Source organism: Mus caroli, chromosome 15, assembly GCF_900094665.2.
Source record: "Mus caroli chromosome 15, CAROLI_EIJ_v1.1, whole genome shotgun sequence".
Classification (NCBI taxonomy): domain Eukaryota; kingdom Metazoa; phylum Chordata; class Mammalia; order Rodentia; family Muridae; genus Mus; species Mus caroli.
Genome location: NC_034584.1, coordinates 88,831,316 through 88,859,090, shown reverse-complemented (window position 1 = coordinate 88,859,090; position 27,775 = coordinate 88,831,316). Strand labels below are relative to the sequence as shown.

General features: G+C 42.1%; 1 protein-coding gene and 1 long non-coding RNA gene across 4 annotated transcripts in view; one reads left to right on the top strand and one right to left on the bottom strand.

Moving 5' to 3' along the window:
• LOC110310276 overlaps positions 1-13,061 on the top strand; it is a 57,162-nt gene extending 44,101 nt beyond the window's left edge. Inside the window, exon 3 of the long non-coding RNA XR_002379830.1 lies at positions 12,372-13,061. This is a non-coding gene — a long non-coding RNA (uncharacterized LOC110310276). The remainder of the gene's footprint in view (positions 1-12,371) is intronic.
• Positions 13,062-14,562: 1,501 nt separating this feature from the next.
• Tmem117 (transmembrane protein 117) overlaps positions 14,563-27,775 on the bottom strand; it is a 460,550-nt gene continuing 447,337 nt past the window's right edge. For 2 of the 3 annotated variants that reach the window (XM_029469872.1, XM_029469873.1), the window contains one exon: positions 14,568-16,297. In XM_029469872.1, coding sequence (XP_029325732.1) covers positions 15,651-16,297 — 647 coding nt within the window. In that variant the 3' untranslated portion in view covers positions 14,568-15,650. Of the gene's footprint in view, positions 16,298-27,775 lie in introns of all 3 variants that reach the window. The other variant, XM_021183072.2, reaches the window with a different exon arrangement.

Here is a 27,775-nt window from a genome sequence, read left to right as displayed (position 1 = left end):
TGTGTGTGTGTGTGTGTATGTGTGTGTGTGTGTGTGTGTGTGTGTGTGTGTGTGTGTGCTAACTAGAGTCATATTTGTAGTATTTCTTGGTGTTGACATCTGGTCTTTGTTGGTTGGGTTTTTCATTGTTTGGTTGCTGTTGCTCTAGGTAGTGTGGTGTCTGTGGAGTTCTTGGTGGAGAGTGTTTCTGGGGATCAGTGGCTGACCGTGCAGAATGGATATTCTGCAGAGAGGGCTGAGGGGGTTGTGGAAAAGAGCTAAACAAGGTCTATTCCAGGAGGTATAGTTCCAAGGAACTCAACCCACACAATTAAAAAGGACTCGTTTCTACTAGCCACTATGTATAGTGGCAATTGAATGGAGTATAAGCATATTTACCACTTACCTTAAAGCAGTGTGGGAAGGGAAGAAGTGTTAAACGGTAAGATGCAGCTGTTTCAGGGACATGTTATTGGCTTCTGGATAATTTGAACTAGACAATTTAAAAATAGCAGTTAGAAAACAAACATAGTGTTCTTTCTAAGTCTCTGAAACAAAATACTCAAAAGAAGCAACTCCAAGAAAAAAATGATTTATTTGGGCTCATGATTTCAGTCCATCCTGGTGGGGGGGAGACATGGCAGGGCAGCTGGACTGGTGGCAGCAGGAACGTGTGGTAGAGATCGTTCACATCATGAGATTTGGAAGCCATAAATGAGTCTGGGCAGGGTACAGTCTTCAGAAGTCCACCCCTAGTGAACCCTGACAGGTCCTACCTTCTTCCCAAGGTTCCATTGCCTCCTAAACCATCCTATCAGCTGAGGAGAAAGGGTTCACTGAAGAGTTCACACTAGAAGCCTGTGAGGGACATTTGAAACTAAAATCATAACAAGTTGTAATGCTTGCTGTATGCTATGCAAAGCTGTCATGTTGCTATGTATCCATCTACCTATTCATTCATCCATCCATTCATTCATCACTCATTTATTCATTTATGTCTGCATTCATTAAGTGGACACTTACTAAAGGTGCTGTTGAGAGATGGCTACAAAGCTTGGTCTTTGCTGACACATGGGCTCTGAAATGCTATACTCTGTGTGTGTCCAGGCATTGGTGTTTACGGCTTCTCAGAATAACACAGCACATTGTACCTGTCAAAACTTGGCTTTCGTGTAGGAAGTGCTAGTTAAAACAGACATTTGTTTGGCAACACAAGCCAAAACAAAAGCTCCTGAGTACTCCATTTGGAGAAGACCACTAAAGAAAGGATGCTCTACCTGGTTCTTCATCAGCTAATCAAGGTGATCTGATGTCACTGGCTTCCGGGGAAGCACCGATTGTCTTTCCTTCCTATACAACAAAGGAAACTGACCATGCTGAAAGAGGTGCCAACAAAGATAGCTGTCCTCACCACGGAGGGATGAATACTGCTACCACTCATGATTCTAGGCTAGATGAGTCCCCTCCTGCTGTGGATTATCTCTGTTGGCTGTGCCTGCATGTGCTCGACAAGAGTCTTATTACCACTGCAGAGAGGCTAAGGCTGACTATGTCTGTGGATCTACGTTCTTTCTCCCTCTCTAATCTTATATTTTGCTTCTGGCTCCAAAGATGCAGGACTAAGTGTGTCCTTTGGATGCAAAAGGACATCTGATCCTCCATCCTTCAACCAAGGTGATCACTTCCAAGCAGCTGGTGTCCTCAGAAAAATTCTTGAACACCTTGGCAGGAGGAGAAAAGAGCTCACAGCACTTATTTAAGCATTCCTATCCACAGGGGCATCTCGCTGGGGTAATCTAATCAGCTGCCAGACAGCCAAGTCTCCCATAGCTTATGGTCAGCTAGTGCCCAGGCTCCTAGGAAGATGGCAGAGGGGACTGAGTTGACAGATTGGTTTTGCTCTCTTAATAAGCACAAATTAACTGATTTTTCTGGGAAAAAAAAAAACCACTCTAGGTTCTGACAAGGAATACATCATTCATAATAGGACACACTTGTAAGGCCACACTTGTTCTTTATAAATGCTTATGGTCCAGCCTGCCTAGTCCAGTTTATTACTAGTTGTTATTTTTGTTGTTTTTCTTTTGTCATAATGACACAGCCTCAGCATTTTCTTTAAAATACAAACTCAAGAGCTCAGAAAACAAAGGCAATCTCAACAGCAACTGGCTTCTACTGCTTTGTCATTCTGTGTACTGGTTAATGCATCCTCCATTGCAAATGATGTGTGTGTGTGTGTGCGTTCATGAATGAGCATGAATCAAAAGATGTTAACATTTGGTAATGACTGACTTAATTTCCATTCGGACCCCTATTAGCTGGCTAGGGCATTTTCTCATACCTGTAAGTTTCAGTATATTCTGATCTTGTTATGTTTCCATTCACCCAACGTAAACGAGCAAGTAAATCAAGCAAAGCATTGAACATCAGAAGCGCTCTCTCTCTCTCTCTCTCTCTCTCTCTCTCTCTCTCTCTGTCTTTTCTGTCTGTCTGTCTGCCTGCCTGCATCCTGAAGTGCTGTAGACTGCAGCTGAGGCCTTGAGCAGGCTGAGCGTATGCCAGAGAGGCTCTGCCCACTTGGCTTGTGTTCCTCATGTGTGCTCTGTGGCCCTACTTCTGCTTCTTACTAGATGCCCCACTTTCAACTTACAATGAACTGTCGTGGGGCCTGTTCAACCTGCAATGGGATTTGATAGAACTTGGGCTGTGATGAGAAGATTGAATGGTGTGATCACATTGGACAAGGTGCCCAGCCCAACTGTAAATGAATATGATGGCAACTCTTAAAGCAACAGTGCCTTAAAGTGCAAAAGAGCCTGTATTGCAGACAGTGTGGCCCTGTGCCAAGAACCTAAGCATCAGTGTTGTAAATACCCACGAGGGCATGGTATTCTAAACAATGTTCAGCACCACTAAGGTGGCCCAGCATCTTTAGGTCTGCTCATTTTATGGCCTAATTGGAGGCAAAGTTTCTTTCCCTAAAATTTGGACCTGTTTTAAATTTGCTTCTGCTGTAGGCTTACCTCTACTTAAACATGACAATCTTTCTCACTGACTGGGGTATTGATTAGAACAGTATTTCTATGTGTGAAATGGTGCTCATTAATCATCCTGCACGCTCTCTCTCTCTCTCTCTCTCGCTCTCGCTTTCTCGCTCTCTCGCTCTCTCTCCCCCCTTTCCTTCCTCCCTCCCTCTGCCTCTCCCTCTCCCCTCCCTCTTCCCTCCCTCTCCCCTCTCTCTGCGTGTCTTCGGCTCTATGTGTATTTCCTGCTCTATGTGTGTGTGCGCACATTTAGGCACACTTACAAATGACTACGAGCATCCATGTGTGTGGTAGGAAGCACAAGATACCCTAACTTGAAGTAAATCCCAGCATGTCCCTGACCCTTGGGCCCTTTAAAGTGCTATTCACATTTAGTTTCCCATCCTACCCTATAAGTTTCTATTTCTACTGTCTTCCATGTGACTAACGCCTCCAGATGACCCCCCCCACACACACACACACACATTGCCCTTAGAAATAAGGAGGCTCTCCAGAGGACTGAGATGATTTCTTTAGACTCTCCCATGACAGGGGCAGGAGGGTTATCCTTGTGTAACACTGTAAATGTTAATTTTTAACCCCATCCAAATGTTCATTGTTTCTGGTACGTTTTCATGATTGAGGAAAGAAGGCACTTGGTAATGTAAGAGCCTCACACATGAAGGACAAAGCCATATGAACAAAGAGACTGTGTTTTTCACTGTGGTGGTGACAGCTACAGCTCTAGCACTGGAGATTGTGACAGCCTACCATCTGGAGTAGCTGGTCAGTTTCTGTAGAGTGCTAAGTTGAACAGGTACAAGAAGGGTGACAACCCCTGCATGTAGTTGTTTATGTTTTTTTAAACTTATTGATTCTTTGTTAATTTCATACCAAGCACCCCAGTCCACTCACCTCCCCATCCTTCTATACCCACCCTCCACCCTTGCAACCTCCCCACCAAAAGAAAACAAAAACAAAAACCCAAAATAAAACAAGAAAACAAACAGACAAAAGCAACGCACCCCACTGTGCAGGCTTTGGTGTGTCGGTGTGTCACACAGTATAACCTTTTGCTCAAAAAGCTCTACTTGCAAGTGTTCACGGCAATGAGTCACTCGCCTGGTTCAAGACCTCTGCCTGCTGCTACTCTATCAATACTGGATCTTCACCAGGACTCTTCTTAGATACCCTGTTGTTGCCCTGCGCCACGGAGATCCTGTCACTTTGGCTCTGTAGAACCAGTCCCTTCATGTGCTCTAGCAGTTCACAGATGCAGTTATATGTTGGGGGATCTGGGCCTGGGTGGTAGCTGAGTTGGATAGGCTACCCATTCTGCTGAGCCTATACCATCAGAGCCAGCTCTCCAGCACTGCCCCAAAAGGCAAGGGGTGAGGACACCTCTCCTGCCCTCATGCCCTCGGGCTAGCTCACCCATGCCTCTACTGCACTGCTCAGGTTCGGTGCAGGGCTCTCTAGCCAGTGAAAGGCAAGGCCAGCTCTCCCAAGTGCTACAGCCAGTTTACCCACACTCATGCTCTCGGGATCAACTTACCTGGACCCATGCCACTAGGGCATTTTTTTATATATATACATTTTTCTTTATTCTCCTGCTTGGGTGTACATGATCAGTTTCCCAGGTTTCCACTGGGTTCTTACTCCAACTGTTGAAGAAACAATGTGACAGTTACTTTACCTATTGTGGTGGTTTGAATATGCTTGGTCCAGGGAGTGGCACTATTAAGAGGTATGGCCTTGTTGGAGGAAGTGTATCTCTGTGGTGGTGGATTTTGCAGAAACCAGTCTTCTGTTTGCCTTAGGAGTGAGATGGAGAACTCTCAGCTCCTCCAGCATCATGTCTGCCTGGATGCTGCCTTGCTGGAGAAGGTGTGTCACTATGGGTATGGGCTTTAATACCCTAGTCCTAGCTGCCTGGAAGCCAGTCTTCTCGTAATGGCCTTCAGATGAAGATGTAGAACTCTCATCTCCTCCTGCACCATGCCTGCCTGGAGGCTGCCATGCTTCCTGCCATGATGATAATGGACTGAACTTCCAAACCTGTGAGCCAGTCCCAATTAAATGTTGTCCTTATGAGGGTTGCCTCGGTCATGGTGTCTGTTCACAGCAATAAAACCCTAAGACACTTGTCAAATCTGTCAATCCCAATTATACACTCAGAGATAGAGAAAAGAGCACAGGGCTGGCCCTTAGGGCCAATAGACTTACTATATCAGACTTCAAGCAGGAAGCTCTTGAATATTATCCACTCTAACGAGAAAACATAAGGTACCTGGAGTCACTACCTGAATCACTTGTCAGTAGTCTTTAGAGAGTCCCAGAATTCTCTTTACCTCAACAAAGGGCCACTGGCCTGTTAGAAAGTAATACTAACACAACTGTTACTATGATATGTACCTTGCTGGTTTCCGTATAGTTCCTGCTGTGAGCCCAATTTTCTCTTTTGTCAGTAGGCTGAGTGTTTCAGAATGGCTTGAGGTCTAGAAACTGCACAGTTGGAGGCTTATGATCTGTAAGAACAACAGCCTTGAAACTGAGTCCTCTGCTTCAAACCTCTAGGTTAGCTAGAACTAGTAGCTTCTTATTGATTTTGCTTCTATATATCTATCTCATTTATCTTTCCAGTGTTCAAGCCCTCTTAGAGCCATGCTGTCTTTGCCAGGAGTAGAGTTACAGTGAGGCTTCCTGTTGTCTGGTGTTTATGCAGCATCAAGAAGCACTGATTGTGTCTTGCAGTTCTAACTTCCCACTGCCCTAGGCCAGGCTTTCTGCATCCATTTGCATGGTGGGCATTCGCCTTCAGAGAACTATCATTGTGGCAAAACTACTACATCACCCACAACAGCTGTGATCAGGATGTGTGTTAGGTTGTCTGTGTACTGTCTACTTTTAAGTGATACTGTTAGCCTCTTGTCTCTATCCTTCGCAAAATGGCTATCCTCTGGGCATTGCTATGGGGCTCAGTCATCCAGTGGCTCTTCTGATCTTGTGTCATAGCTCAGTTACAAGGCATGTGTTGCTCCAGAAAAGGTTGTGCTCCCAGACAATTGAACTTTCTCCAGCAGAGGCAAACCCTGAAGCCACTATATCCCCTACAGTTGGGCACACTTTGTATGAGGGATCTGGGCAGTGGATCTCCAGTTCAGCCACCAGGTATGAAGAGGTTTGATGTTGATGTTGTTATTTTAGAAGAACTATTTTTAGAGACAGCAATTACATAAACAGTGTGGGTTAGAATTGCTACTTTTGTGCATTATGTAAGAAGCCTACAGAGATTTTCTTGATTTCAACTCCAAGCTTAGGAAAAATTTCCAAGTAATATTGCATTTTGTTATATGAGTTGAGAACTTTGAAATTAATTGGTAGTTTTTATAAAGATCTGAGTTATATCAGCCTCTTTAACTGCACATTCCATTCACCTGTCCATTGCCCCAGATGCCGGTAGCAAGCACAGTAAATTCTAAATTCTGGTTAGAATGCCTCTCAAAATGGAGTCAGTGTGGTTTACTATCCTCCTGCATGCATGCAGTAATTGTGTTCAGTTCTGTGTGAGGAGCCTAAAATATTAAAGTCAAGACTAAATTGTATTAATCATTTTACTGTACTGATTGAATGTTAATGGCAATACACTGTTAGCCTGGTTTTAAAAATATGGTACATGCAATGAACTCTTTTCCTCCCTAAAATTTCTCAGTGATTTCCCATCATCCAAAGAAATGCAAAACTACCAACATGTTCAGTGCAGACTATATACTGTCTGATGCCATCCGATTTTTAAAATATGATACATAGAGTGAACTCTTTTCCTACTTAATTTTCTTAGAGATCTCACATTATCCTAAAAAATGCAAAATCGTCAACCTGTTCAGTGTGGACATGATGCCAGCCCCACCCCACCCATACCCACACCCCAGCTCAGCACCTCAAGATGGGCACCAGATATAGAGTAGGGAGTCTCATAAGAACTATAAATAACCACACGCACCATCACTGAATTGTATGTTTAAGAAAGTCTACAAACCACAGTGAAACCCATAATGGTCTGGATATAGAATATCCTCAAAGTTTCTGATGTTAAAAGCCTTATGCCCAATGTGGCACTCTTGGGAAGAGACAGATCCTTTTAGAGATAGGGTCTAGAAAAGTGGTTCTCAACCTTCCTAATGCTGCAACCCTTTAATACAGTTCCTCATGTTGTGGTAACCACCAGCCATAAAATTATTTCATTGCTAATTCATAACTGTAAGTTTGCTACTATTATAAATCATAATGTCAACGTCTGATGTGTAAGATAAATGACATACAAACCAGGACAAATACAAATATACAAATATGATATATAAATAGGACATCCAGCCCACAGGTTGAGAAGCACTGACCTAGAGGAAGGTCTGCAGATCATTGAGGGCTTGACTGTCAAGGGGCTTGTGGAACCTAAGCCCCTCCTCCTTCCTACCTTTGCTTTCTTGCCTCAAGATGAGAGAGAGCATCTGGCTCTACCAAATGCTTTATACTGCTCATTATCATTTAGCAATGCCTTCAGAGCTCCCAGAGGATTTTGATCAGCCAGAGGTTGGGTTGGAATCTACAAAACAATGAACCTTATTATCAGCATTTGATAGATCCCAGAAAGTTAACTGTTGTACTATTCATTCTATAGTCCTTTCAGAAACAGCCAGCTATAAAAGCAAAGGCAATCGTTCCCACCTTAAGAATTTTCTGGCACAGTTTCTGGCATTCATGGCGTGTTCAGTCATAACTCAGGAGCCCTGCTGTCAGCAGTGAGGTCTTTCCTCACTAACTGGCTCCTCTCGCTTGAATGTGAGATAGGCACCTGGTGCTCCTTTGCTTTATATGGTATGCTTAGTGAGAAGGACTTGAGTCAAGCCTGGGTCATCTTGTTATTCAATTTCTGCTGCTTCCCCAGCCCCAATACCATCTGATAGACAATCGAAAGGATTGGTCTGTCACAAAACACACTCAGTCCCCAAACACCAAGGTCTTGGTTGTCCTTGGGTTTTCTTTGGTCTCTCCCAGGGGTATGCTTTCTGCTTAAAACTGGACAGCTCTCTCTAGCTATGACAATATGTCGATGACTCTTGTGTGTCAGTGACCACACCTTCTCTTTTACTGGGTCTCTTGCTTTCTGCTTAAAACTGGACAGCTCTCTCTAGCTATGACAATATGTCGATGACTCTTGTGTGTCAGTGACCACACCTTCTCTTTTACTGGGTCTCTTGCTTTCTGCTTAAAACTGGACAGCTCTCTCTAGCTATGACAATATGTCGATGACTCTTGTGTGTCAGTGACCACACCTTCTCTTTTACTGGGTCTCTTGGGTAAAGAGACATTCTGTCTCTCTCACGCAGACAATACTTGATTCTCTTGAATTGATATACGTGGCAAGAAAATCAGCACCTTGACCCTGGCTCCTGTTGTCCTTAATGTTCAGGTTTACACTCAAGTTTTGAGGTTTGCACTATGACATAGCAAAGCCCTTATATTAAAGAAAAAAAGTAAAAATGCATCTCAGTTGTGTCTACTATCATTTGAAAGGACAGTAGGGCATGGAGCTAGGGGTAGGGTTGAATAGGAAAATTTCTAATAGTCACAGCTTGAGGCAAGTAAAGGCACATATGCAAGAGGCAGAACTACAGGACACAAGCTGTGTCTTCACCACACTTGGCTCTTCTCTGCAGTCAATGCCCTGCCAGGCCACACAATGGTAAGGCTGGCTTCAGTGCATATGCTCAGACCCTATACTATTGATTCACTCAAGGCTTTGTGCCAGGTTTCTCTTCCAGCCCATATAAAACTAATCAGATTAATGGATGTCGCTGCGGGTACTCATCAAAGGCCATTAAAATATAGGTCTTTCATGAATAATTCTAAACATTAACTCAGAGCAATTGATTACAAGAACCATGTCTTTCAGATGGGAGGAATAATTGATGTCTCTAACATGTAAATAGGCTGGTAAAAGAATCCTGAGTTACCAGTTGTCAGAGCACAGCGATAATCAGTCCATTTGGGTTTGAACGCCTCTGGTGGGTGTGTGCTTTTCAGTTTTGGCTTTCCAGAGAACCTGTAAACATGTTTGTCATCTTGACCTCACTGACCAGTCTGGCCTATGGAGTCACTGTGTCATTTGTATGTGAATCCATATAACTGAAAACTGCTGAAAAAAAAAAAAGTGTCCAGTGAGGACACAACCTTTCCTTCCTTCTAAAACAGTGGCTCTCAACCTGTGGGTCTCAACAGTGGGTTCTCAACCTGTGGGTCTCAACAGTGGGTTCTCAACCTGTGGGTCTCAACAGTGGTTCTCAACCTGTGGGTCTCAACCTGTGGCTCTCAACAGTGGTTCTCAACCTGTGGGTCTCAACAGTGGCTCTCAACAGTGGGTTCTCAACCTGTGGGTCTCAACAGTGGGTTCTCAACCATTGGGTGGTCAAATGATACTTTTCCAGGGGACAGCTCGGACCATCAGAAAACATAGATATTGACATTATGATTCATAACAGTAAGAAATTACAGTTATGAAGTAGGAACAAAAGTGATTTTGTTGAGGGTTGGGAAGGCCAATCAAGGCCAGCTGCATCTATCCTAGGAAAACTGATGAGCTTCTTACAAGGCAGAAACAATCAATGGCCAATACAATGATATGAATAGACCAGTCAATGAAAGTACCAGATAACATCTTTCCACGTGAGTACTGTTTGGGAAAGGAATGCTAGGTCATCCTGATTTTCTGGCATATTTTACACACTGTTTATTCACAAATTGAAGAATCTAATTTGTTCCAAGGTAATTTTATGGCTATTAAAAAAATCTAATAGTTGTGGATTTGTGCTTTTCCCGATTTGACCAATATTCTCTCTCTCAAATTATATGAAATCATCCTAGAGTAACTTTTTAGGTATAGATCTTTTCTACTGTCCTGAGCTCAAGGTCATTTGGACAATATGCATAAAGGAGTCAAAGCGAGTACATCTGTAAGCTGTATTGCGAAACCACGATCCTGACTTACAGTGTTATTTATTCTACAAAGTACCATGCAGCTTCCTGGAAATATTGCCCTGATTCCATGGGATTTAGGGTGAGTTCTTTCTAGACATTCAAGACTGGGGTGACATTCTGACTCAGAAATGGGTACCTAGGCAGCATGAAAATACAGCAGAAAGAACTAAAGGGCCGGGCTCAGGTGTTTGTATCATTTCTTTAAATGCTAGAGACATAGCCCATGCACTTCAGGATTCGTGAAAGGAGGAGGCTTACTGACAAGATGAGAAAGTCCCCAGAAGAGAATCTTGGAAAGCAGTTGCAGAAGGAAGGCAATGAATGATTCAGAGTCTTAGGAAATGCTGGAGAGTCCGTCTGGCCCCGCAGCTCTGAAGGATTACAGCCATTGATTTCAGAGAACATAGCCACTTGCTTTAAGCTAAGAGATCTAAACTGTAAAAAGTGGAAAAGGTTTAGATTTCAGTTTGTAGTGTTCAAAGCAAGGTGGTGAGAGGGGAACTTAGGAGCAAACAGCCTACTGGTCTTCCATGGCTTCCTCTCCTGGGGCTGCAGGTGAGAAGCAGAAGCAGGGAAGCTGAATGGTTCTGCTGAGGGCTGCTGGCCCTGCAGGGACCTGGTGGTATTTACCCCAGCCCCACCCCCTGCATCCTTCAAGACTTGCTGCTCCTCACAGTACTCTGTCACAATCACAGTCTTACTGATCTTCTTCAAAACCCTGTGAGGTGCCGCCATTCTTCCATGAGGACAAAGCACCAGGTGCCCAGGGCAGCATCTTCATCTCCAGTGTTAAAATAATCACTTTAAGTGGTCATTAGGAAATACTGTTAAGAGCCAGAGCTCGCATACAAATTATGTTTCCTAGAACTAATAATTAGTTAAATGTTTTTTTCTTTGTTTGTTTGCTGTGTTTAAATGTTCAAAATGATTTATTTCTCCTACATCATTCAGAACATTCTGTCTACCCTCCTCCAGAACAGTGAAAGCTTCAAGGAAACCAATTCCGGAGATAGACATTGTGCTGGTACCAATTTGTGTTGTGGTTTTATGACTGCACTTAAAACACCTGGCAATGAACTCACGGTGGCTTCCATTTAATTCAGCCTTGTCTGTTTCAATCATGTGATTGAGCTTGTAAATTGCATCCCAGCAGGCTGCAGGAACTCCTGTTAAATACTTAACTTAGGTTCTTGAGATGTAATAGCCAGAAATCAAGCATCTTGTGTTTCTGTAACTGTCCCTAAGTCATCCATCAAAGAACGTGTTGGAAACAAATAGTTTCCGTGTGTGTGTGTGTGTGTGTGTGTGTGCGCGCGCGCGCGCGTGCGCGAGTGTGTTTGTAGAAACTACTGTAACGGGAAAATTAGAGCATTTGGGCATCAGAGACATGTTTCAAATCCTGATTTGATTAGATTTGTGATCTTGGGCATCTCAACAAAACATCCCTGATCCTCAAATTCATTGTAGAGTGTAATTAACCCTGTTTACCTCCTATGGTGATGGTTAATTTGAGAATTAAATAAGATAATTAATTTGCATATAGAAAATATTCAGAATGATGGCCTCATTTGCCTGACAATTGAGGGAAGGTTTGGGTGGGAGTAATAAATCTACAAAGGCTGGGATCCCCTACAAAATTGTTACCATAATTCTGTTTCTTGTTCCACTGGTGCTCCTGAGGGATCTAAATCCCAGTGGCCACTGATAGTGACACACTGGCCAGTGACGTCTGTCTGTTTTTCCCTTAGTCTTTCAGAAGGGTTGAGTTTCTACTCCTTGTCTTTCTCATCTCGTACTGTATACCAACTTGGACTACTTACCTTTGACATGTGGTTCCTAGCTTTGCTTTTTCCCCTCCCAGATAGTACCAGGGACAGATATGTCTATGGGCAGACGTAAAACGACTTCAACACTAAGCCCACTCAAGAAAAAAAAACAAAAAACAAAACAAACAAAAAAAAAAAAACCAGCCAACCACTTATGTAACCCTTTTGACTGGACACATCTTTCTGAATGTATTACCTATCCTACCAGAGGACTGGACTCACAAGATGTGAATGATGAAGTTGCTTTTAAAAGCCCTTCATCCCTCCTTATGGTTTTAAAGCTTGTGCACAGTAAAACGGGCATTGGGTCTCCACCATCTGCCTCTCCTTCTCTTTCTATTGTGAGTTTCCACCTCTTCCTGCTCATCCTCAACAAGCTCTTTGGTTGTTCAGAAGATAGGTCATTTACAAGATGCCTCGACTGCAGCAAACCAAAAACTCAGGAGCTTGATCTGTATATGTACCAATCTCCAATCTGCCTAATCCTTTGTATGGTATATTTTTATAGGCCAATGTAAGCATCAGCCAGGGGAATGACAGTGCATCATCTGCAAGTCTGAGATGCCCTTGCTTGTTCGCAAGTACAGCTGGCTCACACACCACAGGCATGTTCTTTGAGACAAAGCTAGAGGAAATCAGGCCAGACAGAACAGTGAGTCGGGCTATTGACTCAGCAAGAACATCGCCGCAAAATCTCCTAGGAAGTTGCAAGGCCAGCAGTTGTCTTAAAAATAGTGACCAGTTCTAAGGGAGGACAGATAAACAATAAACAGTGGTAGTGTTCTGGGGTCTTGAATAATCGAGTTGGCATCAAGGGGTTATCCACTAAAAGTTATTTACTGCCACTGTCTATTTCATATTTCATATTGGGTCATTTTGGTGACCAAGAGGGCAGTCAGAGAGTGCAGTGGAAGGCTTATGAGCCCCCTGGGTGACGTGAAGCAGGTTGATCCCACTCCTGCCTTTCCTACTAAGTGCTTGGAGAGCTTCTACACATTAGACATGAAACCGGACACTGTGAGAATTGATTGGCCCACAGGGAGAAGAGAGAAGAAATCATTCTTAACAGCCCTAGTCAGTCAGTGCTGATCTTAGGCCCTAAATGGCAAAGGAACACCATAAGTAGCCACCATGTAGAGAAGATGAGTGGCTAGCTATGGCTTTGTAAATACAAATTGCCATATGATGGAGAGGGTTGTTTCTAAGTGTATGTTATCAGGTCTAAATTCATAGTGTTTATTTAATTTTCTAATTAAATTATTAATGAATGCTCTATAAATATGTTACATTGTGTCAAATTAGTCCAAATTCTGCCCTGCATGGAAAAGAGTGCAATTACAGAACAGTAGGAACACAATTGTCTGCAGTCCTTAAGTACCACTGCAATCAAGGTATTTCCATTTTTACACTTTCAGAACTATCAGTTGATGTTTTTAAATATTTAGTTTAACTCTTCCAATTTTTGTGTTTGCTTATGTATGTCTCTTTTTCACACTCCTATTAAGAGCAGTCTATTTGGTGTTCCAAACATTCCATGGAGTCATAACCCGCTGCCGTCTAGCTCAGGATCCAGGACTAGATGGGAAGAGATGGAATTTTGAGTTCATAGTCCTTACTTTGTAGACATAATATCTAAGAGGTGTAGGGAGGGAAGGAGGGGCCTCTGTGTGGATGAAAGACAAGATCCAGGATACACAGCTGGGTGGTTATGGCCTCAGTAGTTTCAGATCTTGCTCAATTATGAAGATACCATCCCTGGAGATTACTCCATTCGGTACTGAATATATCTAAACATGAAATGTATATTTTTGTAACCAACAGCCTTTCTAGACTCTTCATAAAAAATCAGAAGCATCATGCTTTTAAGGCTTATTAAATTTTTTTTGTCTATCTTATTTCTGCTAATTTGATCAACCCATTAAACAGGTCTCCTCTAATACCCACATTAAAAGTCTCTAATGACAGGTTCAGAAAGTATCCATATGAATAATAAACATCTACCTTTAAAATCAATTTTCTTATGAGAAAATGATTTTTCAGAATTAATAAAAATATGGCCCCAGGTAGCATGATTCGCTTGTCCCACAGCTAAGAATTCAGTTCTGTAGGCTCTGCATATGTGGGTAGAAATTACTCATGTCAGAATAGCATTTCTTTGGCCAGAGCTGTCAGTGGTTCCTATAGTTAGCTTGTCCTCTGTATTTTCAATGCAGAGGTATTTATGATTTTAAGTGCACCATGCATGGCTATTAAAGGCATAAGAAACAGCAGGGGTATGGTTCCAACTGCTTGGTAAACAATTATAGCAAGATGTTTATTAAGGCTGGCTCTCAAGTGACAGATAAATGTATAGTTCCATTCTGCACTCTAAATTTGGCAAGTTGCATGCTCAAAAGCAGATCAAAACAAGAGCTTTAAAAAAAAAAAGAAAGAAAGAAATGCAGCAACATCAGTATATGACAGGAAAATAAATCATTTCATTTAAAAATGATCTCCCTTCAGCTCCTCAAGAAACATGTAACTGCTGCTCATGAAATAAAATTAGAAGCAATTTAGGGGTATACAATTTGTTACCTTGCCTAGAATTAAGCTCTTAAAAATCCATTTGAATAGGTTTTTGTTAAGCTAGGACATGATTGAATCCTTTGGGGTGGGGAAACAGACAAACGGGCAAAACAAAACCTACATCACACAATTACTGGCATATAATTCTTATTTATTAAGGTGTGATGTTTACATCTTTAAAAAATGAAACCCAAACAGAAAAGAAATGCACATACACAGAAGATATTAAAGAGACCCTTGTACAGCATTTTCTACCACAGGAGGTTTCGGTGAATGATTTCAGAATTCCCTTGGTCAACATGGCCGTAAGGTTTTCTATTTTCACGGTCCAGAACCGTATTTACACCAAAAATGTACAATATTGTAGACAGTGGGCTGTGCCGGCTTCACGTGATTACGACTTCAATTCCTTGGTGGTCCAGGACATTGTGGAAATGCCAATACATTTGAGAGCTCACCCAACTGTTTCTCTTAACCTTTGTTCCCAGAGGAAAAGGGCAAGACTATTAATCAGGCAGCAATTTATCTTTAATTAGGAAAACATAATTAGGTATTATCATCTAGTTGCAATTAGTGGTTGGAGAAAGTCACATTTCATGAGCAGTGACCCATGGTGCATTGCAGCCCTCCGCTGACTGGATTTTACATTTATATTTATATTCGGTTGCCAGCCAATAAAATTTAAAAAGGCAAGCTCTATGCTTCTCTGCAGTCCCGCATCAAAGTCACTTTGCTGCTAAACAGTGAACCAAGAGAACTTTCTACAACCACAAATCAGCTCTGTCTTGTTTTCTGCTCAGACATCAAGTGTAAGTCAAAATAATTGTATAAAAAAAAATCCCACGTGAAATAGACTGGAGAACCATTCTACACTTCATGTCTGGTACAGTTAAAAAACAGTTTAATGTCTCAAGGCACCGCTATAGTTGGACATCAGATACATGGGTAATCGGCTAATCTACCTTGCTGTAAAGTCAGTAAATAGCTTGTGCGGTTGGGAAAAGCAATCTCTAGAGGACCATTAAACAAACATACAATAGGCACGTGTATCATAATACGAATAGAAAACAATGAGTCTAGAAAAAGCATGTTGAGCACCGTTGTGGCATAGTTTGTATTTCTTTACCTAACGCTATGTAAACCTGACATTTACAAAATGAAAGACTACGGTTTTAAAGTTACACTCAAGGTTGCTCTTTGTGCTATCTCCGTCTAAGAGACTCTAGTTCGTCCGCATCCTTTGAGAGGCTGCCGGGTCTTGATCAGCCTCCACCTCACTGGTGGATTCCTTCAGATGCAAGCTCAAGTTTTCCGAAGTCAGATGGGAGGACTTGTAGACTATCTCATTAAAGTCGGACCTGATACAAACCAAGGCAGGGTCATTCAGAGGATCTTCCACGGAGACCTGGGTGTTTTCTCGGGTGATTCCCATGTCTTTGCTGTGTTCCGAGGGGGATTTCCTTTTCATGCGAGTATAAGTTTTATCTTGATTCTCCATCCCTTGCTCATTTTTCAGAAACCGTCCGAAGAACCAAATGAAGAATCCAAACCACACAAAAGCTATCAAACTTGGAACAAAAGCCAGACACTTGACATCTAGGCTAGCCCCTATGAACCTGCTGTGTAAGAACATGTCACCTTCAACGTAGGTTTTATTAGTCTGAGGGTTAGTGTGATTGGAGCGCCATTCCCAGGATAGCTTGGTTCTATTTAAATCCTTTAAACTTTCAGAGTCTTTCACTGTGTATATCTTCTGTCCTGGGCCAATATACTGTCCATATTCATGAGGTTTGTAAAATATCTGGTTCTTCCACATATTCAGGTCCAAAATCAAGACGAGAAAGATAATTCCGTAGTTAAACCATTTACCTGCATTTAAAAGGAAATACTGAATTAATCAAATGCTGACAAAACTGCAATCCAGTTTTCCCCATTAAAATAAAGATAAGTTCAACAGTATCAATTATTGAAGAATTAGAGCTGTTGATTTTTTTTTTTTTTTATGGAAAGGACAATGCTACAAAAAGCGAATTGACCAAGTAAAATGATTCAAACTGCAAACAGTAGGTCTCCAAGTAACTTGAAATTTACTGTTAATATGATTTGATCTCTTTGTTTTGTATGCACCACGGCGAGGTTCAAAGTTGGTCTTGGGTTCTTTTCAAGAATAGTTTAATTAGTGGTGGAAAAGAGTTCTAATGAAAATGTTAAGGAAGGCCAATATATGATTGACTATTTCTTTCTGTTTTATAATTAGGTCTTGGGAAGAAATAAGTCATTTTGCAATGGGACGCACAGTAGCACGGCCATTGAATTCACACCGCTGTTTGTTGGAGACCCGTCGATTAAACCATTAGCCCATATGATTCAGATCTATAACCCTTGAGCATTCATCTCAAGAGTTTAAAAATTCACATCAAGTGCCCACTGAACACAGAATACTTATTAAATACACAGCCAAAGCTAATACACTACTGGAAGATGTCACCTAGGGAGAATGTAACTACCACTATGATTTCCTCTTAGTATTTAAAATATTACATATGAACCAGAGAGGCAGCTCAGTCAATAAGACCCAATCTTGGCACCTAACACTCATGCCTCTATATAACCCAGTTCCAAGTGCAATGTGATGTCTCTGCCTCCATAGGCATCACCATTCACCAGCAGGTGCACACACATAAACATATTTAATTAAATCATATATAAAATACATAAAAAATCATATATAAAATACATATATAAGATACATATATAAAAATATGATCTTGTCGATGATGTGTTACTGAAATATGTCTGCACAGGGAAAGAATGTAGAAAACTTCTCAGGGATCCTAGGTTCTATTATAATTGTTAGCATCTCTTACTGGCTCTATAACATGAGCTATTCTATAATACTGTTAAAATCTCTCTTGAGTTTGTGGTAGCAAATGTAAAATTATCAGAGCAGACTAGAGAAGTTTTAGTCATAATTTTAAGAACTGTGCCCACATTGATTGCCAAGTAGAAGGTAACCGTATTTGGCATCATGAAGTTCCTTCTTCATGTGATCGTGCATTCTGTACATTTTGCAGCTCTGGGGAAAGTGATGGGACTGTGAGACAGTTGGGAATAAGTGTGCACAGTATTAGATTCTGTGATAATGTAAAGCTGCCGGGAGCCATCCTGCCCCCAAACCCACCTGCTACTTGATTTCAGTACTTGCCTTAAATTCGTTAAAGTCCATTATCTTCTATGAAGAAAAGTAAACAAACAAACAAACCAATTATTTCCTGAAGTTAACATTTATGAGTGTAGAGGTACTAAGCACCATACCTTGTTGATAATGATTTGGTCATTTTAAACACCAATTGTTAGTGTTATCATCAAAACTTTGGCTGGCTAATGACAATTTCTTTGTCTAAAGAACAAATTGCCATTTGCCATGTACTGAACATGGTTCCCAACATTCCAAGGTATGGTCTGATTTAGTGTGCAAAAACAAAAATCAAAGGTGCACAGAATCATTAAACAGTTGTTCAGCTTGCATTAGACACTGGAAAACGTACACCACCAAATGGTGGGGATACCAGCTTCCACCTTTCAAGGGTAATTCATCAACCTGCTGTGGAAACAGGGCAGAGATATAACAGACAATAATAAGAGACTGCATTTGAGAGGTGTTAACGAGGGATACAAACTAAATGCAAGAGACCTTGCAGACATGGAATAAAAACCAAGGGGAATTTTCTGTAGGAAGGACTTTGGAGGAAGCTGCAACTCACATGGTCCTTGAGGAAGAAATGGGGCTAAGAAGTCTGAAGCACTTGTTTTCTTTTAGTTAATAGGTATGTGTGTGACTGCACATAGAATAGCATGCTGGAACGGATGAGTTGCTGGAGAAAAGATGAGCCAAGAGAAGCAAAAGGGAAAGTGTGGGACATGGGGTAGGCAAAGGATGATAGGAGAGGGATGAGAGACGGGTGGAGTGGCAGAGTGCAAGAGAGTCTCACCCAGTATGAAGGTCACTCGCCTCCTGTTGCCAGGACAGCAGGTACATTACAGAGGTGCTCTAGGGCTCTCATGTGGACGTTGTACTTACTCTTTGGTTATAAACTATGTATGTTACACAGCTACAGTGAGTGGCAGAGCCAAAAGGCCTCTCAGCTTTACCTCAGTGGACCTTACTGAAATGTCTCTACTACTTGCTTCTATTTAAAATAAACTCATGAGAAGGGGAACCCAAGAGAAAGAGTCCCTGGTTTCTGGGATGAGCAGCTTATGAAAGGTCAAAGTTATCACCACACCTGAACTGGGGAGAAGAAAAAGGGCTGCTCATGGGGTCAGTGGAGGATGCTTTCCCAACAGATAGACACATGCCTTGTGTATGTTAATAAGAAAAAAAAAAACAATTAATTCAGAGTAAAAATGGGACTGAAGGGACACGGACCAAACACTTCTCGTATGTGTCTGAGTTATTTTTCTCCCAGTTCAATTGCGCTGGGTCAGTCTTACTCATGACACTTATACCAGTGGGTCTTTAGTGCTATTTCTCATGTGGCAAGGAGTATGAAGGAGAAGATGAAAATATGTTGCCTAACTTGGGTCTCATCATCTTTCACCATCTGTGAGAGGAATGCAATGGGGATGGAACAGATGCCAGCCTCATCCTGACATCAGACATAGAGGATGCCCTCTGGGGTAGTGGGCTTAGCCTTTCTCAACCACCAGTATTTTATTTCTAGTGTGAGAAAAGTGAGCTAGTTTTCTGATTCCGACTTCTCCCCACAAAACCTTCTACTTATTCGCCGTGGGCAGAATTCTTGTGTTCCATTGTTTATGTAGTCTGTAAAATGGAGAATAATCTGAGAGTGTAACTCTCTCAGAGGATATGTGAGGGTAAAATAGAGGTTATATTTGAGAGTTGTCTGCAATATATAACATTTGCCAAAAACGTAGCATTGTATTGTTTTGCCAATTTCTTTTCCTGACTTTTTCAACCCAAAGGGACAGAAAGACATACAAGGGTAGTAACAAAGGCATTTCTATGCTAAAAGTCACTTTATTTTTATCTTAGTTTTTAGTTTTTATCAACTATCGTGAGTTGTGGATCACTGGTATCTACAGATAACACAGGACCAGATATACAGTGAGACCCCATGTACCGTCATGCAAATATACTTTGTGAATCATCAGTGGGTAGTTTGTCCACTTGCAGTGGTAATCAATAGCTCTGAGAAAAGTTACTTCATGTAAGTAAGATTGGAGGCCAACAACACGTATGTTGCCTTTGCCTCTCCTCCAGTGTTGACAGCCCATATGGGAATGGGAGATGAACAGGCTAGACTGACACTGGAGTCTGGCAGGCTTCCTCAAACATCACAGAGACTTTAACTTCCTGTGGATGTAACAGTACTGCTCCCCCCCCCCCTGCCATGCCTGCTTAGCTGAATCTTGAGATGCTGAAGGAGTAGAAAATACGACCCTTCAGGATTCTTCTTGTTTTCACCTGACATGACCTCTGGTTCCATTTGAATATTTGCACACAAGAAGATCATCTGTCACTAACCATCCACCCTTTGAGCTGTGCCAGTATTTTGTTAACTTGGGGATTCTTTTGTTCCCCTTAAGAAATGCCTTGGCCCTACGAGGTGTAACCCCAAATCAGGCGGTGTGAACTCAGTCTCCCGTGTGCTGGTGTTCTTGTGTGAAGCCGGAGAGTTTAGCTGCACAGTCCTTAAGGTTTCTTCCCAACCCTCAAGCTTTCTCTCTCTGGTAAAAGTCATTGTGAAATGAACATCTCCAAAGTTTCGATGTTGTAGAATGAGCCAGACAATCCCCAGTTAGCAGGAAAAAAAACAAAAACAAAAATAAAAACAAAACCAGGCAAAACATGGTTTTCTGATGAAGAAAGCTGTACTTAAAAATGTGTACAGTTTGAGAAACACTTTGCATAGGAGTAAAACCTTCGTCTCTGAAATGCTCTGCATGAAGGTCTGTAAGGCAAGACAAAGACCCAACAGAAAATGCTTCTCCATCCTTCTTCAAGAGCGCACCTTTGTGAATGCATGCAGCCATAGCTGGAGGTTGGGAATTTCCACATTAATCATGTGAGTGTGTTTGCATTCCCCTGTTGTTTCAACTACTTAGCGTAATGCAAATCAGCAAGGAGGTAGGACAGAAGCCATGCATTATTTCTCTTAATCTCTTTGTTGAAATAACTCTCTGTCTGCTTTAATGAGAAATCACCGCATGATGCTGGCGAGGCTACCTCTCTCTTGCATTTTGTCATTTTAATGAATCTTATTGATCGTTAAAAATGATACTGTAATGGAAAATGTTATCTTTTTTACATTGTGGAAGTTTATGGAATCCTTGGATCTGTAATTTAAAGGAATCTCCATTAAATATCACCCTCATTGAAGACACAAATTGACAATAATTGGGAGGAAATGTGCTTTCACTTTTTTCCAGCTGAGAAAAAAAAAGCTACAGCAATGTTCATATTGGTAACACACAATGAACATCTCATGTTTCCAAATGCATCTGAAATATTTTTAAGTATGTGCTCATTGGAGCTGCCAGTTGATACTAGAATATAGCTATTCTGTAGGAATCTCTGTACAAGGTGTGCATTACTACTTGACCATATATATATATGTGTGTGTGTGTATATATTATATATATATACATATACATATATGTATATGTATATAGTATATATGTATGTGTGTGTGTGGCAGGTATCTGGATATTCATGCTATTATGAATGCATTTTAATATTCATTGTGGGGCAGTAGGAAGCTATGGCATTGAAGAATATGAGTGCCAGATACTACTACTACAACAACAACAACAATAATAATTCCAGCCTGCTGTATCAGTAATCTTGTTTAACATCAAAGTTCTTCTCCTCCTGACAGAACAATAAAACTGGGCTTATTAAGTTAGCACAGCCCCATGTCTCTCCCCAGGAAACTTGGGGATACGTAGAAAGCATGTAAGTACATGGCGTCAAAAGGGCACTGTTTGGTAAACTGAGTAGGTATGTCCTAATTTATGAACAGATAATTTTGAGCTGGTAAAGTATGTAGTTAAGACCTAAGCGCATCTTTTAGGAAGCAATCCAACAAGACAGGCACAAGTAGTACTCGGTAGAGCACGCTGTCGTAACAAAAATAAAAGAGAAGACAGCACATTCATGACAAATTTGATGCCCACTCATCTTTGACTTTGCTGAGATTAGGGACAGAGTCATTTGCATTTCTCTGTCCCCTATATCCTAGCTTGGATTTTTTATGATAACTTTAAGTGTCTGAATGAATTTAAAACCCGTGAATTGATGTGTGGCCCTCCAAATATAAAGAACGGCTTCTGAGTGTTTTAAGCCAAATGCTTACTTTAATGATGCAATCAATTCTAGGCTAGGTTAGAGCTATATAATGTAGAAAGTTCAGAGAAACAAAATATCCATGTTTTAAAAATTATAATGAATTATATATTTTAAGTGGTTTCTCTGGCAATTGCTGAAGGATCTGGGAGCCGTATTATAAAATGTTCATACACATAAATAAATATAGGCAAGACACTCCAACTAGGTAGGGAAGGTTAGCTCAGATCTTGACGGGCTCTGGGGAAAACAAACATAGATGATGATGATTTTAGACAAATGGAAAGGATTGCTGCTTTATGTGGAAGTAAGCATAGCTAACTCTGTGTAAGTACACGGAAATAGAAATTGCTTCCAGAGAGGTTTGGGAAAATTCTCACCTGAGAGAAAGAGGTCTTTGTGCACCTTAGATAAGTGTACTCTCATCATGCACTCTGAAATTTCCCTATAATGAGACCTTACTGGTTTGTCAGACCAACCATCCTCCTGCATGAATCATTGCCTCGCCCCTCCCAGGGCGCCTGGTCATCTAACCCACCCAGGAGAACTCCTTTTAAAAAAAAAAAAATTCTAGAAATTCATTTGCTAATATCACAAACTCTGGAAACAGAACAAAGGGCTTTTGCCCGTTATTTGTCACATCCTCACCGTTGTAAGGACCTGTGCCCTTGCGCCGCCTGGGAGACAGAAATAGAACACGAATGCTATGGAGGGTTGTTTACTTCCACATTTTCATTTTTGCCGAAAGGGCTCCCGTGGGCATCATTGTGCCAACAGTGTGACTCTCTCTTCACTGTTATGCAGCCTTCCTTCTGGCTTTCCCCACGAACCCCCTCCTAATTTACTCAGATGATGGCCACCAATGGGACACTTCTTTTGTGTGGCTGGGATGACAGATGGCGGAGCTTCCACTGAGACTGGCATTAATAGGACTCAGAGGAGACTAGAGACTTCGTGAGAGGCCATGCCATCTTGCCTCCAGAGACTTTGTCCATCACACATTTTAATCTGTCTATGCACACATTATAGGTAAAGGGAAATGGGGCAGGGGACAGAACCCTATAATGCCTTTAGCATTCACTTTATGAACAATGGGCTTGGGCCAAAGGTACCAATATGACTTCCTCACTAACCATTGTCCTCTTTGGTGCTGACATACAATTCCAAGAAAAAATGTATTTTAACACATGCTTGGATAGAGATGATTATTTTAATAAGCAGTACCCCAGCTTATAAAATGAAAGCTCCTAAATATTGCAGCAAACCATCTGTCAAGGGGGATCCAGATGAGCTAAACAGATGCAATAATTCAAGTTATTTTTGACATGCATAAATAAAGCTAGCCTAGAATCAGCATCAAAAATTACTCTATTCCTAAATGCTTTTAAAATGTCAATGGGAATTCATCAGTGTCAGAAAACCCTGTACATATATACTTCCTTAGGAGCCAGCGCTTTCCATTCTTAGCTTTTGTCTTGCTGGGGACTCAGGGATTAGAGGTAAAAGCAGAAAACTTACAGCAGTGGCTAAGTTGTGAGAAAACTCTCCCAAGCTGCCTGACGTTGGGATTAAATAGGAAACAATGGCTGTGGGTGAACAGAACTGCTAGTGTCAAGTCCAAAACAGTGAAGGTTGTGCTCCCGCCTACTATGTGGTTACAGTGCCTTGGGTGCCTAGCATCTCCTCGTTAGTTGGATTTTTTACAGCTAGGATTCTGATAGGTTCCATTGCTATGCCCATGGAAGATACATGCAAGCAACCCCTAAGAGGCCAAGGAACCAGATGAGCCCCATTTCAGCAGAGTTAGAGTCTATGCATCAGGCCTTTGTTCCCTGTTACCTAAGGACACACTTGATGTCTTACCTAGCTAACAGGTATATAACAACTAGGGCCTAGGAGAGACTCACTGCCTTAACTGTCCTCAAAGAGGTTCTTCTAGTATGGAGCAAACACAGGCAAATAATGCAGCTGAGGAATTGACTGGGCGGTCTGCAAGGTCCCTTTCTATCCCTGGCTCCAGTTTCCTTCATGGCCGCTCTGCCAGTCATAATCCACATTGAGTGATGTTATAGTTTGTACCTTAAACTTCTACTGGCCACACCATTTCCCCAAAGCTTACATGGTGCTAATTAGCTTTTGTTAACAGTTGCGGAAGTGTTACAGTTTCATTTCTGTTGCTATGATAAAATAACCTGGTAAGGAGCCACGTACGGTGTATTCAGCTCAGTATTGCAGGTTATAACCCATCATTATGGGGAAAGCACAATGGCAGGAGGTTAAGGTCTACCACAATCACAGTGAAGAGGAGAGAGAAACAACCAGGTCCATGCATCCTGCATGCTTACACTACATTGCTACTTTTCTTTACTCTTTCCTTTATAGTTCAGGCCTATGGGATAGTACTGCCCACAGTGGGCTATATTTTCTAATATCAGCCAATAATCAATATTGGACCAAAGCAAGACCAAATATCAGCAGGGCAAAAACTAATCCTACATTCCTGGTAGGTATGCTAATGGGTCAACATGATCTAAATAATTCTTCTTTAAGTCTTTCTTCCCAGGTGATTTTCTGGGTCATGTCAAGTTGACAGTCAAAGCTCAAACACAGCATCCCTTGCTAACTTAACATACAGACACATCACTTTTTAAACTATAATCTTCCTAAGATCTCATATTTATCTCATAATATAAAATACTATCCTTCCTGGTTATTTTTCTGCTACTGTGATAAGATACCACAATTCAATATGACTTGCAGACAGAAGACAGAATTTACTTTTGCTTGTGGTTTCAGAGTGGAGCAGAATTCATCATCTAAGAAAACATGGCAGAAAGCTCCTGGAATGAAAGCTGAAAGGATCCATCTTTGACAGCAAGCATCAACAGCAAGAATCACAGCATGATCTGGATGTAGGGAGAGGCTATATACTCTCAGAGCCTTCCCCAACTACATACTTCTTACAGCAAAGCCAACCCTCCTAAACTTTCTGAAGCAACACCTACTTGGAAATAAGTGTTCAAATACCCAAGCCACTACATTCCACACCATGGCCCCCATAGTGTCCACACTATATCACAATCAAAATACATTCAGTTTGACTTCAAAAGTCCCCCTAGCCTTCCATAGTCTCAATAAAGTTTCCAAGTCCAAAGTCTACTGAGATTCAACGTAATTTTTTAGCTGTAATTGTTGGAAAAGCAAAAAGCAAATTGCATACTTCTAACATGTGATGAAACAGAATAGACAATATCATACCAAAGCGAAGATTCAGGGTATAGTTGAGAAATATTGGAGATTGAGTGTATAGTTGAGAAATATTGGACCAAAGCAAGACCAAATATCAGCAGGACAAAAACTAAATCCTGTAGCTCAATATTTAGTATTGAGGGCTTTGATGGCTCTGTCCTGTGGCTCTGCTGCCTGAAATATATAACTCTGTCTAGCCTGGGATCCACTCTCTGTATGCAGTTCTCCTTGGCAGATGCCTCATGACCCCTGGAAAATGCTAACGTCTTGTGGTCTCCATTGCAAACCAGAAGCTTTCACACACAGATATAATGATCTTTCAGAGCCTTTATGAAGAGTCTCCCCAACCACAAGCAGCCCCAAACTCAGTGGCTCTCTGAAAACACAGAAGAATCCATGACCCCTCCACTCCTGCATCCTTCATGCTTCGAAATACTTTATCATGGAATGACACCACCAAGTTTGGCTGCCATCTTGGGATGATGGTGCCACTTTGAGTCACATTAGTAGCAGCTTGTGCTTGCCGTTGCTTCCTAGGAATAAAAAACTCCTTAGAAGTTTCACAATCTGGAAGTTTAGCTAGGTGGGGGTTCTACACAAAAGGCACCTTCAGCAATAGCTCATTCTCCAGCATCAACTTCCAAATGTGTTATAGCCTAGTTAGGGTTTCTATTGCTGTGCTGAAACACCAGGACCAAAAGCAACTTGGAGAGAAAAGGGATTATTTGGCTTATTACACCATATCACTGTTCATTATCAGTGGAGGTCAAGGCAGGAACTCGAAGACGGCAGGAATCCAGGGGCAGAAGCTGATACGGAGGCCATGAAGTAGTGTTGTTGACTGGCTTGCCTGGCCTGCTTTCTTGTAGAATACACAACCACCAGCCAGGAGTGGACTCAACCCTCAGTGAGCTGGCTGGGTCTTCCCATATCAGTTACTAATCGAGAAAATGCTCCACAGGCTTGCCTGCATTCTAGTCTGATGGAAGCATCCTCTCCAATGAGGTTCCTGCCACGCAAGTAATTCTACCTTGTGCCAGCTGGACATAAAAACTATCCAGGGCAAAAACTTTGCATTGCTGTGAGAAAACATCACGACTAAAATACTCACTGAAGAGTTTATTCTGGCCTACAGGTCAGAAGGGAAAGAGTCCATCCTTGTGGTGAAACAGTAATAAAGAGCCACCATGGCAACGGGAACAGGAAACTGAAAGATCCCATCTTTAACAGCAGGCATACAGTAGACAGTGAACTGGAGGTAAAATGAGGCCATGTACTCTTAAAACCCCTTCCCCAGGGACATATACTTTTTCCAGCATGGCCACACCTCCTAAGTCTTTCCAAATAGTCCTAACCGGGGACCAATTATTAAAATATCCAAGCATTAGGCACATACTTCTAATTCAGCCCATACATAGTCCAACTTTTTAAAAGTCCCCAGTGCCTTTTAAAAATCACAACGGTTTAAGTCCAGTGTATTCTAACAAAATAAAAGCAAGCATTATTATGCCAAAAGGAAGGACCAGGGCATAACAATAATCACATCAAAGTAAACTCAAAATCTAACAGTGTAAGTCCAAATCCTGTAGCTGGACATCCAATGTCTGGAACTCACTCCTAGTGTAATCCTCCGGGCTCCAAAGGGCTTGGGAAGCCCCGCCTCTCCAGCCCTGCTCTCCACAGCACACACAGCGTCCTTCTTATCTAAGATACAAGAAATTCTACCTATAGACAATGTTCTTCAGCAGCAGTATCTGGCTGAACATGGGCTTCAGCCTGCCAGCCCGGGATTTACTTGTGTTTGTGAGAAAATGGATCCCAGATTCTGCACCAAAGCTCAAGTACACAGATGCTGGTGTGTGGCTAATAGATTTATTTTTCTAAACAATCTTTCCAGAATATTCTCACATCAGCTGTTTGAGAAACGTTATGGAGACAGTCTTAAAATGCACCATGGATCTCAGTATTTTTGATCCAGGTTTTCCCTAGAAGCACTTGACTTGCAAACTGTAATCAAGTAAAAGAACAACTGCTTCTCCAAAGACTAGCTCTTTCTCCATAGCAGCCCCCCCCCCCTTAATTGATTAGCTGGAGAGGGATGGAAACACAAACTTGAACACAAAGATTTGGCTTTTCTCAAGACCTGTAGCAACAGGTGAGAGTGTGCACACAGAAGCAGACAGCTTCTGGGACAGGCGGGAGCCACAGAGCTTCGGAGGCAGGGCCCTTTTGGGGGCTCCAGACATCCGACCACCTCCCCGGCCAGAGGACAGGTGTCCACCTGGCCCGGAAGGCTTTTGCCTCAGGAACGGCGGGTGCCATCTTGGTCCCGGGACTCCGCCGAAAAGTAGTCTGCACAGGTGAGAGTGTGTACACAGAAACGGACAGCTTCTGGGACAGGCGGGAGCCACAGAGCTTCTGAGGCAGCGCCCTTTTTGGGCTCCAGACATCTGACCACCTTCCGGACACCCGCAAGGACCCACACAGGATCCCCCATGGGATCCTAAGACCTCTGGTGAGTGGAACACAGCATCTGCTGTGATCCAATCGCACGGGACCTGAGACTGCATTAACTAGGGAAGCAGATAACCCGGCCTGATTAGGGGCACAAGTCCCTTCCGGTCCACTCCAGCACCGGGGTTCCTTGTGCACTGAGTTTCTGGACACCCCCAAGTTCCTCACAGGACCCTCCACGGGATCTTAAGACCTCTGGTTAGTGGAACACAACT